Source organism: Chelonia mydas, chromosome 4, assembly GCF_015237465.2.
Source record: "Chelonia mydas isolate rCheMyd1 chromosome 4, rCheMyd1.pri.v2, whole genome shotgun sequence".
In the NCBI taxonomy this organism is placed as follows: domain Eukaryota; kingdom Metazoa; phylum Chordata; order Testudines; family Cheloniidae; genus Chelonia; species Chelonia mydas.
The window spans coordinates 66,632,982-66,647,998 of NC_057852.1; the positions used below are offsets into that span (position 1 = coordinate 66,632,982).

Consider the following 15,017-nt stretch of genomic DNA (forward strand, 5'->3'; position numbering starts at 1 on the left):
TCACAAGTTTAAAATAAGCTCTGTGGCTACATCCAGAGCACTCCTTGGCAGATTTACAAAAAGCAGCATGGAAAGAAAACAGATGGATGAGCAAAATGGTTGGGATAAAATAAGAATGACTTTTCCTCTCCAATTCCCTCCCCCAAAAGCCAAAATACAATTTTCATCTTTGAAACACAATGAGATATTTCCATAGGGTTGATTAAAAATATTGTAATAAAAAAATTACATCTCTCTCTCTATCTCATGATAATACTTATTAGCCTGGGGTGGGAAGTGCCAAAATAAAATGCCGGGGCTTGGATCCTAAATGGACAAAAGACCAGCGTCTCTTCTCAGTGACCTCAGATAGCATTCCACCAGTGTTTCTCTCCTGAAGTCTAGCCAGCATCGCACACATCATCATTCCTCAACTGAACACAAAAAGGTTCTACATCTTTCTGTCCCTGCCTCAACAGTTTCTTTGTTTACATCTCGGTGGCTGTGGTTTACTTTGGGGAGACTATAGGAAAAAAAACTCCTTGGACTTTCTAGTAAGCCTTCCACAAGAGTGCCTATTGTGGTAAGTAGTTTTGTGATATGTCTGCTTGGAACTGGACCTTCATATAGTATGGAGAACAATGAATCAACGGAAGAGACCAAAAGCTGTCACCAACATGAGATTTGAACAGACAGCCACAAGTTTAAAGATCCCACATTCTATTAGTAATGGAGTTTCACCTGAGTAAGGACTGCTGGACATGACCTGTAGTGACCGGCTTAAATTTTGAGGGTTATGCTCTACACTGAAAGACTAGAGACTTTTTCTTGTTTCAGAATTAATGTTCAGAATAAGTAGAACATAGCTTGTAATTTTCACCAGACCTCTCACTGAAGTTATAAAGAAGCAGAAAGTTAAACAGTTTGGGCAGATCTACAGCAGGTATAAATCAGTGTAGCTGTAGCTTTATTGAACTCAGTGGAGCTATCCCAGTTTATACTGGCTGAGGATCTGGCCCTTCATTTCATGCATACAGTGGGCTTTTGTTCCCCATTTCCGATTGTGGGATATTCATGACATGGAAAACTTACTAATATGAACAAAGGAGGAAAGTGAACAGCATTTTGCTATTTGGTATCCTTTCATTAAACAAAATAAATCTCCTTACTTCCCATGTAACACTCATTAAATTGAACCGTTTCAGAGCTGCTAAATGTCACTCATTGTGCAGGACACTCAGGCATTTGGGAGCCCTTTATGCATCCCCTCAGCCAGCTGGAAGCTCACACATCTGGCTGGGCTCATGCAGGAGCTGTAGTAACTCCGTTTTTGGCCACCACAGACTACTGTGGTGCCTGCATTTCAGGCATTCCTCATTAACTATCCTTCTGTGAATGCCAGATTAGCACAGAGCTCCAGGGTGGGGAAATGGTGGAGGCGATGCAGCAGCAGCAGCTGCTAGTATGGAGGGGGAGGCCACAGGCTCAAGGTGGAGCTGGAGTGGAGAACTGAGTGGAAGGATGTAGAGAAGAGGTGGGCAAACTACGGCCCACGGGACTGTCCTGCCCCTGAGCTCCTGGCCGGGGAGGCTCGCCCCGGCCCCACCCCTGCTGTTCCCCCTGGCCGCAGCCAAGCAGTCAGTGCTCTGGACGGCAGAGCTGCACACTCATGCAGGGCAGTGTGGCAGCGTGTCTGGCTCCAGCCGGGCATCACAGCTCCAGACACGCTGCTCTGAGCAGCATGGTAAGGGTACCAGGGCTGGGGGGTTGGATAAGGGGCAGGGGATCCCGGGGGGCAGTCGGGGACAGGTAGCAGGGGGCGGTTGGATGGGGCAGAGGTTCAAGGGGGGGCGCGGTCAGAGGACGGGGAACAGGGGGCGGTTGGATAAAGCGTGGTGTCCCAGGGGACGGTTAGAGGCAGGGTTCCGGGAGGGGGCGGTCAAGGGACAAGGAGCAAAGGGGGTTGGATGGGTGTGCGTTCTGACGGGGGCAGTCAGGGGGCAGGAAGTGGGAGGGGGCACATAGGGGGTGGAGGCCAAGCTATTTGGGGAGGCACAGCTTTCCCCACCTGGCCCTCCATACAGTTTTGCACACCGATGTGGCCCTCAGGCCAAAAAGTTTGCCCACCCCTGATGTAAAGTCTTAAAAGGTGTCAGGCTCTAATGGAAAGTGGGAAAAGTGGGTGAGACTACCTCAGTCCCCTCTTGCACTCAACAAGCCTCAGGGTCCGCTTCTATTTCTGGCCCTTAGTAAAAGTCACACCTAGTACAGCACTGAGCACGTTGTTGGGCAAGCATTTGTGTGAAGTTTGCCCTGCTGCTGCCCTCTAGATAAATTACTTCATTCACTAGGTCTATAAATTGGCACCTTTCACCAGCAATAAACCTACATCATTTTCTAAGGAAACCTTTAGAGTCAAGTGCACATTACATTTATTGACACTACTCCCAATAACTATTTTATTATCAACCACTCATAAATTGACATAAATTGTTTTAATTTATGTATAAGCCTTGGATTATCACAAGTACAAAAATCAACTTCTAATGAATATAACTTTTTCCTATAGCTTGGTTAAAATACTTCAGTGAGCAAATTCTTACTGGGGATTCATATATAAAATAAGCAAAATATTTACATACTCAGCTCATTTTGGATTATAAGCAGAAAATATTTTAACAGGAAATATATATATTTCAAATTCCCGTAACTCTCTCTGCTTCTCTCCCATATTCTTTTCAATTAGAATTTGGTGAATTAAAAAAAATATGGAATTGTTACTGTTAAGTACACGATGAGCTAAACCAATTACACATGTTCCACATAGCTACAGGCATCCGGGTGTATATCTGTACTGCATCTGGGAGCAAGCCTCCCAGCCTGGGTCTACAGGCTAGCAGGCTCATGCTAGCACTCTAAAAACAGCTGTGTAAGATGGTGCTTAGACGTTACAGCTTGGGCTGGAGCTCAGGCACTGAAGCCCAAACCCCACCACCCAAACCAGAGCCCAAGTGCCAGCCCAAGCTGCAATGTGTCTACACAGCTATTTTTAGAGCATATAATCCAAAATGAGCGGAACATGTACATATTTTGCCGAATACATAATCAATAAAATGAAACTATTGTACTACCAAGATGTTGCCTTTAATTCAACTGAATATACTACCTCTATGATGGAGAGTCAGAGGTTCAGCTCACTTAAAGTATGGTCCTGCACCACTGAAGTCAATGGGAACTTTGCAATTGACTTTGATTGGTGCAGGATCACCTTTAATGAAAATAGTCTTGGTTTTTTAATGTTGCTCTAGGAAAAAAATATGCTGTACAACTATGCTGTTTTGGAAATCATTTCAATTAGATTGGGTTTTGTACCACACTCTAAAGCCATGTATTTTCTTTTTAAAAAATGTTTTCAGGAGCAGAAAATTAATTGGAAACATTGCATCCCCTGTCAAGTATACTGCATCATATTCCCTATTAGTGGAATATATAATGTAGCTGGTCAAATGCAATGACATCATGCTACAGATGAGCAGGAGACAGCTTAAGAAAGGGCAAGTCTGGATAATGTTGCATTGGTAAGCTGTGCACATCATATTTAAAGATCATCATCCAGAAAAACTGGTCTCCACAGAGGTCACTTTAAGAGAAATGTTAGTAGCTGATATGTTCTGCCTTGACACACACTGAATATATCTCTACAATCCCTTACAGATTATTTATGAACTGCTGATGCTGTGGCTTTGTCATAACTTAAAAGTAATTCATGTACTTTGACACTGACAGAAAAATAGACAACTATGTATTGCAAATTGTAATAGATTTAGTTATTATAACTAAACAGGTTCAAAATTAAGGAGGCACCGAGCCACAATCTCTGGATCCTCCCGAAGTCTGGGGGTATTAGGGTTCTGAGTTCAGTTCAGGACGTAGTAGAGTGAAGTTTGACTCCAAACTTTCCCAAAAGTTCAAAAGTCTTTGCATCTGGGGTATCAGTTGGGGCCCATCTATAATGACACTATTAATATTCACACACATAACACTACGTTTACATAATATTTAGAATTTGTCAAAAATTAAAAAGTGAGGAATTCAAAGTTAGGACCAACACATACATAATTGTAATTTCACTGCCAGAACTAATAGTGTCTGTTATTTAGTTCAGTCTCCTATTATGAGAGGTACCCGAGCTCGCTCTTATTATTATTATTAATAATAAAACTAATACTTTTCACTTTTATAGCCCCTTTCATCTGAGGATCTCAAAGCATTTTACAAGCATTAATTAAGCCTCTAAGAACCCCTTCTACAATTCAACACTGGTCCTTTTCTTTTAGCCAATGGTATGAGATAAAGGCCTGACAGACTAAGTTAAGACTTAGAGTTTGAGGCTCAATTTTGAATTTCTTGGCTTTTGTTGGTTGGTATCTGACAACATTCAAGTTATTAAACCAATGGTTTTCATCTGTAATTTTCTGTGTTATCGGAGATCTTAAAACATAACACAAAGGTGCCATGGAAGCAGATGAGAAGAGATACAAAACATTATGCTGCCTTTTGAGCAGATACCTACATACATAGTTCGGACAGAGTGATGGTGTATTTATTAATACTTTAAAGGGTAGATCCAGATTTTGATCTCAGTTACATCAATGTAAATCAAGAAGAAATATGATTACATCAGTTGAGTTCCCTTAGCTTTACATCAGAATAAATTATATCAAATGTAGATCCAATATTTAATAGACAATTCTAGGATAGGACATAGTCAGGTAAATATGCATTTTGCTACTGGCACTATACTAATTCTGATATTGTATAATGTTTACCCAATACACTGTTAGGGCTCCCACTGGGTCAGTACAGATATTGATCATTATACATTGGAAAGCAACATACTACTTACTTTATTTTTTCCTATAAATCTATAATTAAACTCACTAAAAAAGGAATTTGACATAATAGAGTCATTACAAAAAGTCATGAAAGAAACAAGAGACTAGATCATACTATACACTATTGTGGTTTTATCAAAGCCATAGTTTTGTTATACAAGAGCAGAAAAACTGTTTAACCTGCATTTCTTGGAACTGCCATCATGTAACTTAAAAATTACTAGAGTAAGCATTTTCAAATCAAATGTGGCTATGGGGATAAAACCTTTTATTGCAGGGTCCAGGGCACCGTACATTTTTGTTAGAGAAGGACTGAAGACTGTGTTCCTCTGAATCAGGTATAGGATGGGGTTTGAAATTAGATTATGGCTAGTGTTTGGATTTGGCTTTTATGGTGCCAAAACCTTTGGAACTGCTCTTGTGAGATTTCAGTTTTTAGCTCCGTTTTCTGTCATTTTGGACTTGAGATTTCAGTCACGTTTGAACCAAAACCGTTAAGAGTTGGTTAAAATCCATGGATCCAAGTCTGAAACAGACACTCTCTTACTGCCCCCAAGAAACTGAAAGGGATCTGAGATTCTACCACTGGCACATTTCTGGCGAGTTGAAAATCCCTGTAGATGGGACTCATATAGCAAATGCTGATACAATCATAACTGCGACATATTGTAAACTTTGGTGCCAGCATTCTAGAACTGAGCAAGAAATAATTCTGCCTTAGACCAAAGATTACAGCATATTTCCCAAAGGTATTATACTGAGTGGGGAAAAAAAAGACTTATGTATTTTAACATGTTTTACATTGCAATGAAAGCATGGCAGCCTAAAACTACAAACTGGTGAATACAAAGGAAACGTCAGAATATGGATATCTGGGTAGTGGAATAAAGTACTGCATTACATTTAATAAATTGCTGTGACTTGGAATTCTATATAAAAGTAAATAAGTTAACATATTCCACTTACCTTTGAAATGTTACTTGATCGACTTGTAGAGCGCCCTGGTGATTTGTCATTCTGGAAAACAAAATTGGACGAATTACTGAATTAGGTGAAACCCAAACTCTACGAGCTCAGACTGAGAAGAAACTGAACTCTTTAATCTTGACTGTGAACATAATGAGCTCTGTGCATACACTTCTGTGTTAGTCCACACATTGTATACTATCCAGCAGCTCAGCAACTGGCTGCCAAAACTGTTCATACTGTGCACGTTAATAAAAACTGATCATGCTATAAAAAAACAGAGGGGAGAAATTAACTTGAATTCTGAATTGCTGTTCAATGTGGCCTCTTTTTGTTTGTTTTTCCATGAACACTTGAGCGAAAAGGTTTGAATATGCATTAGTGTTGGGGAGTGCTTGATGTGAACACCCCTATCTGCATGTAAACAAGGGTACACTGAGCACAAATATAGGCATTCAATATTCTCCCTGATCTCTGTTTATGAAATTTCAATCATCCATTTACAGAGAAGAAATGGCAACAACATGTAGCTTAAGTAACCAACCACACACTGTGAACAACAAATTGTGACTTGTCAGAGACAGTCACAGTAAATAGCTCACAAATACTATATATGCTTAAATATACTAGCATAAAGTGTTTGTTGAATGATTACTAATAATTCAAATTGTGTTTGCAGACAATTCACAGAAAAGGGACTACATTGGTTCAATTAACTGTTCAGCAATAATACTTCTGCGACTTTTGTATCAGCTTAACTTAGTCTGATAAAAGATGCCTTCTCAAATCTGGATTTCCCTTTTCTAAGAATTTTATTCTGAAGCATAGAGCTCATCCCGGTGAAAAAAATACATATTTTATGGAGGTCATAATCTATGCTTTTCTTATCACCCCAGATGGTGGATTCAAATGCTGGTGTGATATACTGCTAATAAACAGGATTGATTCTGGTAGCTATTACTTCCCAGAAGAGCTGGATTTGAACCAGGCACTACCAATGTAGGTTTTCATAGTGTTTACTCTAGAAAAAAGTTTTTTCAATTTTCAGATAAATATGGGGACTTGACCAGTTCACTAAGATGTGTTCTTCAATTTCAGACCTAGTCCTACTTGAATAAAGAGAAATGATTAAAAATATACCCTAGCTGTCACCAGGTCCAGCTCTAGGTTTTTTGCTGCCCCAAGCAAAATAATTTTGGCTGCCACCCCGCTTTTTTTTTGCTTTTACATGTTTGCACTTTGCGATGGCTTTTTTTTTTGACTGTTTAAAATTAAAAAAAAAAATGAAAACAGTGAATTTGTAGTTAGTGAAATAAAACAATTTCCTACTAGTGTACTCATTTAATTTTAACAAAATCACAATTACAAACAATTTGGGTTCAAATTATACACTGTAATGAAAAACGTTAGTGTCTTCTGGTGCGCCCAGTTTCTCATAAATTGAAAGAAATATAACTGAGTAATATTTGGCATGTTTCAAATCCAATAAAATTTCATTACGCACTCCATTAGAAATTAATTGTATTATCTCATTTTGTGTATTTTTACCCAAATAATGGGAGTGAATCTCTCCATCTTTCACTCTTCGTATATGCTCAGCCATAACACTATCCAATTTTGCCAATACCTCAACCAATTTCAAAAAATTTCCATTGTTATTCTCATATAAAATATCCGAGGATCCACGGAATGCGAGGCACTGCTCGGCTACGAAATTAATGATTGCCAGTAAACGTTACACCACAGCTTGCCAATGTAGAATTTCTGAATTTAGTATATGTTGCTCTACCACATCGATTGTTGTAGCGGAACATAATCTGTTTGACAGCTCAATCCAATTTGTCAACGAGCGTAAATGATTTTTTGATGTTTCATGTTCTTTCAAATGCTGATGCACATTTCACCAGTCACTAAAACGTGCAGTTGCCAGAAGAATGTCCGAGTTACAGAACAGTTTGCAGCAAAAACGAAAAAACTACATCTTTGGTCTATGAATACACTAACCATGATCTATTAATTTGTTCCCCATTTTTCATTTTTTTCTTCACACTGGATGGCATAAATTGATGAGTCAACTCATTAAATGGATATTCAAATGTAGGATCTAGTTCTGAAGGACCTTTTTTCACAATAATCATTAGCATTGTATCAGTAATTATTGTTGGCCACATACTTGGATCCGATCCCGTGTCAGTCTCTCCACCTTCCGTTAATTGTTCTTCAGTTTTAGATTTGGATAACAGTTCTTCGTTTCTGGACTTTTTCAGCTGAAGAAGTAAATCTTTGGATGGATTGTGATTGTTTGTCTTTATCAGATAGCGAAGATAATCTTTGGTCGGATTGTTGTTCATCTTTATCAGTTGATAAAGATAATCTTTGGTTCGATTGGTCTTCATCAGTTGATGAATAATCACTTTCAATGCATTGCTTAGAGCTTTCTCCTTGATTGTCGACTTTTTAAAAATACTTATTTGAAGTACGAGATAGTTTTTCTAATTCTTTTTGATGTTTCTCTATTTGTTGCCGGAAGGCAGCACCAGAAAGACATTTTCGTTTTTGTCCTGGCATTTTAGCTATAACCACTGGCACCGACGTGACACAGAAATTGGCGTGAATGGCGCCAATAGGGCGGCACAGTACACACAACTAATCGTGATTCCTGATTAAATTAATCAATAACCGTTAACGTTTACACATTTACGCATGTTCACATTATGAGTGACCGTGTCATGACGTGACACGATAGTTTTCACGTCACGCTCCTATCGCACTACTGGAAATTTGTTTGATCTTCATGTATTTTTTTTTTTCCGTACGTTGGTGGATTTTTCTGGAAAAAAAGCATGGCCGGAATGCCGCTCCTGGAAATGTGCCGCCCCAAGCACATGCTTGCTTTGCCGATGCGTAGAGGCTGTCACATGTCAACCTGTTGAACTCAGCAGGAACCTCCCCATTTTATTTGTCATTCGACATCTACCTTATCCCACTCCAGACTGTGGGTAACTGAGCTATTTTTCTTTTCAGCACCATGAATTGTCTACACTGCAAATATCTTTTCACTGCACTAAATACGTCTTTGTTTTATCTCAACCAGTACTGAGTGGCACAACACATTCATGCATTCCAACAAAACCTACTGCACTTTGTGGTCACTTATATTTATCATTTTGCAGTTGATTTTTTCCCAGGGAGAGAAGAGGAGGCTGGCCTGTTCTCCAACCTTTGTATGCCTTAAGGTTTGGGTGCCAGAGCCTTTTCTTTCTCTAGAGAATTTCCAAAGCAATCTGTCCAATTTATTACTAATTGTGTGCCTTGTCCAATTACTATTTCAGTGACATATTCTTCACTGTAACTTAGTTAAATATAGTTGTAATATGTCATTAAAATCAGGTTATATTTTCTACCCTATTTTAAAAATATACAGTCTCAAACATCAGTTTTATATCCATGCCAAATGTATTGTGGACTCTCTGGGCCTACATTCAAGGTACCCCACTTCAACCTCTAAATGGCATGCAGGAAATTATGGGCCTGTACAGAGACCTTCTTACCCAACAGTGGGGAATTGTCAGTGTACTGGGGTTTGAAACCAGGACCTTAAGTGCTAAAAACATGAAACTAAATCACTTGAGCGAAAGGAGCATCTGTTCTCTCAGCAGTTCCCAAACTTTTTTATTAAGGTGACCCACCAACTGTATTTGGACCCACGAACTGTAACTGCAACAGCAATATTGATTTTGTATTAACTTCACAAAAACATAACTGTCTCCAACATACAACAGTGAAATAGTAGGTGCAGTGAAACCAAAATCAGCCACAAATTAAAAACACATATGAAAAGACTCTGCCAAATTACGTTCTTCATACTGCTAGCACTGAACATAATTCAGAAGATGATGACCTGAAGTGGCTTTGCAAAACCTTTCAATTCTTGGAGCAAGTTTGGAGAGGCAAAGTCTAAAATAATTTTCAACAAGAAATCTGTTGTATTGTTTGGTTTTAATTGCTGTCAGCATAGAAAACCTGTTTTTCACACAGCTAGGTGGTACAAAATGGAAAAAGCTTTTTCTGACAAAGCAGGGTACTCACATTTAATCCCCAAACAAAGTTTCCAATGACTGGGAAGGAAATCTCATCTTCAGAAAACTAATGCATGACAATTAAATGAACTCATTCTTTTCTTTGCTCTCCAGAGAATGCTGATTTTCTGAGTTTACTGTAAATTGGGCCCCAAATCCAGTCAGATTCCAATTTGGGGAAGTAAAATGAACATTTCTGGTGAAGTACTGATAAGTGTTTTTTATCTGATGCTGTCAAACATGTTGTCAGTGCTATTGAAGTATTCTGAAAGAAGTGGAAACGTTGGTTACTTCATTCTCAATTAGAATTTAACAAGTGTGAAGTTTCCTCTGGAAAACTTTCAATTTGTCTTGCAAAAATAGAATATTGGTATTATTACCTTATAAAGATAAATTAAGGGCATTCACTGCATTAAAGATATCTGCAAGATCTGGCCATTCAAACATTCAGAAGCTATGTGCCAAATCAGAGTTCACTCCTGACAGAAGCTACAGCAGTTTGTTTCTAAGTTTTATAACACATTCCAAAACTTTTCCGTGAGACAACCAACACATTTGTGAATGAAGCAGGTCAGTATCATCTCAGAACACAAATAGCAAATAAACATGAATTCCAGTGTCTTGCTTTAACAAAGTTTACTATTGTAATGGCACTATTAAAAACTTCATGCTGTTCTGCATCCATTTGTTTTGTTGCCAGAGTTTCTCAGTGGACAATGCAGTACACTGTGTTAGCATTCAGTACAACTTCTCTAGTGTGTTTCATAGTGGCACTGTATTTCCCTGTCATGACAGCAGCTCCATCTGTACAAATGCCCAAACAGTTTGTCCTATTTATATTGCTGGTGATTATAAATTCATTTAGTAGTTAAAACATTTCCTCCATTATTGCATAACTTGGAATTTTTCTGAATAAAACCATTTTTTTCATTAAAGTCCCCCTCTCACACAAACCATACAAATGTTACTGCTTGGCTTTTTGAGCCATGTTAGTTGACTCATCCAGTTGTAGTGTGCATATATCCTTAGCCTTAATTTCTCAAAGACCTGTGTTTTGATATCAGAAGCCATATCTTAAATTCTTCTGTGTACAGTGTTGTCAGGCAGCGGGATAGTTTCCAGTTTTCGGGCAGCTTCAGTACCAATCATGACTTCACAGGTCAAAACCTGCTGGAAGCAGAAGTTGTTCTCTAGTCATGCAAGGTATTTTGTTTTTCATTATCCTCGATGATCTGAGACAGGATGCCCGCAATGGTGCCTTTGACTTATTCTTAAAAAGCAATTTACCAGTTTATCAACTAAATTAGGATATCTGGTGTTCAGATGCTACAGCAATATCAATGACTTCATGGATTCTTTTGTTAATACCTCAGACCAAGCCAGGCACTGTGGTTTTTGATTTTCTCTGGAACCTACAAATCCAAAATCAAATTTTCAAGAATTCTCATCACACCTCTTGATCACAGATTTTGGCACTTTCACACTTGGTTCTCCGCTGGCATGTTCACTGTTTGTTCCACTGGATTCTTTACTTGAAGCATGTATACATCTTAAGAAAGGGATCTATTTTTAAATGCACTCATCACTGTTGATTCTTTACACTGGGAGAGAACTTTTAAAACAGATACATTGCTTGCCTCAGGACTGTATGACAGCTCCTAGCATGACTAGGCACAGTAGATAAACAGTTCTGAGATATGGTAATGAGTAAGCACAGTAGTGCACACAATCCTAAAAGGCATAGCAGCCCCAGACTTTTCTGGTTTTGCACACCCATGTTTATGTTCAGCATAAACACTTCACCTCGACAGTCATTTGTATCACATTTTATATTTTTCCTTTTTACACAACATGGAAGCTTTTGAAATCATATACATTGATGCTTGCCTATAACTATGGCCATATTCTGTTTCTACTGTAAATATCAGGCATAATCTACAATGTCACAAGTGTTATGATGATATGAGACAGTTGTTAATGATAGTATACAAGAGCTACTTTGATTTTTCAACAGCTTTGAAAAGTTTCATAGGAGATAACCGCAGATAAGCAGCCATATTATTAATGCTCATAATTTAATTTCTGATGCCAAACATATGCAATTACTCTGAAGTGAAAGTTGGAAACTGACACCCTACATCCAAAAAGTATTGAGCTCTACTCTGATGATTGAATAACAGCTGTCCTTGAACACTTTGGTATGCTTACAAATTCTTAAAAACCAATTAAAATGGAAATACGTAAATTGAGAACCAGGAAGCACATCACTGTGCTGTTGAAGGAAAAGCAGTCTGTGTTATATTGAGAATTGCTGTCACCTCCCAGCACCTATTTAAATAAATCCTGAAATATGGCGACCCATCTAGAATCTTCCGGCAGTCCACTGGTTCATCAGGACCCATCGTTTGGTGAACATTGTATTATCTGGTAGCAGTAGTAGGCTCTGTTTCTTTCATGTGGACCAGCCACGAGATGGGGACACAAGACACACTGAAATAATGGGTTACGTTCACAAGTTCTGTAAGCCCTAAAATTCAGATTTATGCACTCACACAGCATATCCACATTCAAGCTGAGTATTTATATTTTGAACTACCAGGTCTGCGAGCACAACTAGCATTCCGGGGTTGTGCAAAAGCTGATGACCTATAAAAAATGGAGGAGCAAATTACAGACTCTGTTTAAAGATCTGGCTCTTGACTAGAACTTTTTACTTCTTTCATGTTATCTAAGGTGTATCACAGCAAGGCTCCCTTTTGCAAATCTTACAAAAGTGAGTACCACTCCTTCATTTCCCCCAAGGAGAAAGGATTCCTACGCCTGAAATCTCCTGTCATCCACTCCCTGAAAACCACCAACTCAACCACTAAATCATCCATACTTGAAAACTCCAGGTCTATCTTACTGCTGCATGCCTGAAGAGAAAAGAGAAGAGAAGGGAGACTTTGTGGTAACATGAGCAAATCAGTTATTTCAAAGAAACATCCAGTTATCCAGAAGAACACCAAAATAAAATTAAATAGAATAAAAGTTAAAATTGTTGACATTATGTAGATTAAAGGCAGAGTTCTTAACTCAAGTCCACTTTAAACTAGGTGGTATTTGCTTATGTAGAGAGCATAATAACAGAGCTGCAATGAAGTTATGACTATAGAAATTTGACCTTAAATGACTCCTGGTGTAACACCATGTGTAATTTTGAAGCTGAATTTCAAAATCAATGGTTTAGTTTCTTGAAATAGGTTTTCTTGTTGAAGAACTTATTCCCTTTCATGGAACAGTCATTTTTGCTGAAAAACAGGCTGTGTTTTCTGCACACTTGATATCATTTTATATTTATAAGTTATTGTAAAAGGAACAACCATATGTTCAAGCATCAATTTTTATTCTTATTTTCATATATCAGGAAAGTGTATTAACATGTTCTTCCTAATATGTCTCTTGCAATAAAAACAGCATTAATACTTGACAATTTTATAAGATTTCATACCATGAATTAGTCAAAGTCTGTAAAGTGCTTTAAAGGATATAAACTTGTTCGCTCTCTTTTAAAAAAAATTCAAAACAAAAGGCTTTTAAAGCATATTATATCAATTACAAACTGCAACACTATGTCTGGAGAGACCTACAATAAAAAGTTCCATGCAGCAGCATTTAAGATATTTTATTATTCCATAACACCAATGGTAAATTATACTGAATTCCCTGTAGTGGTAATTTAATATTAAGCATTTACAGTGTTATTTTATACAGTAAGGCAGTCAACAGGTTTTAAGGAAACTGTGATCCTATGTTTCTGCCTGGAGTTCCACTCCTCCAATTCCATTCTAGACCCTCTCCAATCTGGCTTCTTCCACTTTGTACTCCAGTGAAACTGCTCTCACCAAAGTCTCTTAATGACTTCTTCCTAGCTATAGCTGAGAACCAGTACACCATCCTCATCCTCCTTGAGCTGTCAACCACCTTTGACACCGACCATGCTCCTCTTCTTGAAATTCTTGTCCTTTCGTGGCTTCAGTCCTCTCCAGATTTTCCTCCTACTTCTCTAATAGCTTCTTCCTCCTTCAGAGGATACTTCTTATGCCCCTTTCAGCTTTCTGTTGGGGCTCCACAGGGCTCAGTCCTTGGTGTCTCTCTTTTTTCTTTACATATTATCACCAGGTAATCTCATCCACAAATACAAATTCAACTACCATTTCTGTGCACACGAATCACAGATCTACCTCTCTACTCTAGACCTGTCTCCTTCTGTCCAAATTGAATCTCAGCCTGTCTCTCTGACACCTTCTTACAGAAGTCTAGCCATCAAGTTCAGCATAGCTAATACAGATCTCCTAATCTTTCCCCACAAACCTACCTCTTTTCTCTACCACTTAGGACAACACCACCATTCTACCTGTCACTCAGGCCCATACCTTGGGTATCATCTTTGACTCTGAACTCTCTCTGGATCCTCACGTCCAGGCTATACTTAAATCATGCAGATTCTTTTTGCATAATCTCTAAGGTGCGGCCTTTCTTATCCAGCCACAAAGCTAAAACTCTTGTCAGGCTCTCATAATTTTTCATCTTGATTAATGCAACATCTTTCTCTCTGTCCTTAAACAAACACAATATTGCACCACTTAGATCTATACAGAATGGTCCTGCAAAGATCATTTTCCTAGGCCATTGATTTGACCATGTCATCCCTCTGTTTGCACCCCTCTACTGGCTTCCCCTTCTCTATCACATCAAACTTAAGCTACTTGTCTTCACTTTTCAAGGCCCTTCAAAGTCTATCCCTTCCCTAGCTATCATTTCTCATTCACTATCGAACGGCCACTGTTTACCTCCAATCAGCCATGATGCCAGCCTCCATCACCCACCTGTTAATTTTTCAAACAAACACCTTCATGCTTTCTCTCATGCTGCCCCTCATGTTTGGGAGTGGCTTCCCATAAACGTGCAAGGTTATTTCATTGTCCACATTCAGATCCCTCCGCAAATCTTTCCTTTGCCATGATGCCTACAAAGAACTCAACAACAGTTAGGCTGCTATTTTTCTGTGACCACTACCTATCAACAATGTTGTCTCATTGTTTCCTGTAGTCCCCCA

At 38.7% G+C, this 15,017-nt stretch overlaps 1 protein-coding gene across 5 annotated transcripts in view; it reads right to left on the reverse strand.

Annotated features, from left to right (window-relative positions):
* Positions 1-15,017, reverse strand: part of MARCHF1 (membrane associated ring-CH-type finger 1) — a 462,352-nt gene that overhangs the window by 76,213 nt on the left and 371,122 nt on the right. For all 5 annotated transcript variants that reach the window (XM_037897485.2, XM_043545930.1, XM_037897484.2 and 2 more), the window contains one exon: positions 5,841-5,891. In XM_037897485.2, coding sequence (XP_037753413.1) covers positions 5,841-5,891 — 51 coding nt within the window. The remainder of the gene's footprint in view (positions 1-5,840; positions 5,892-15,017) is intronic.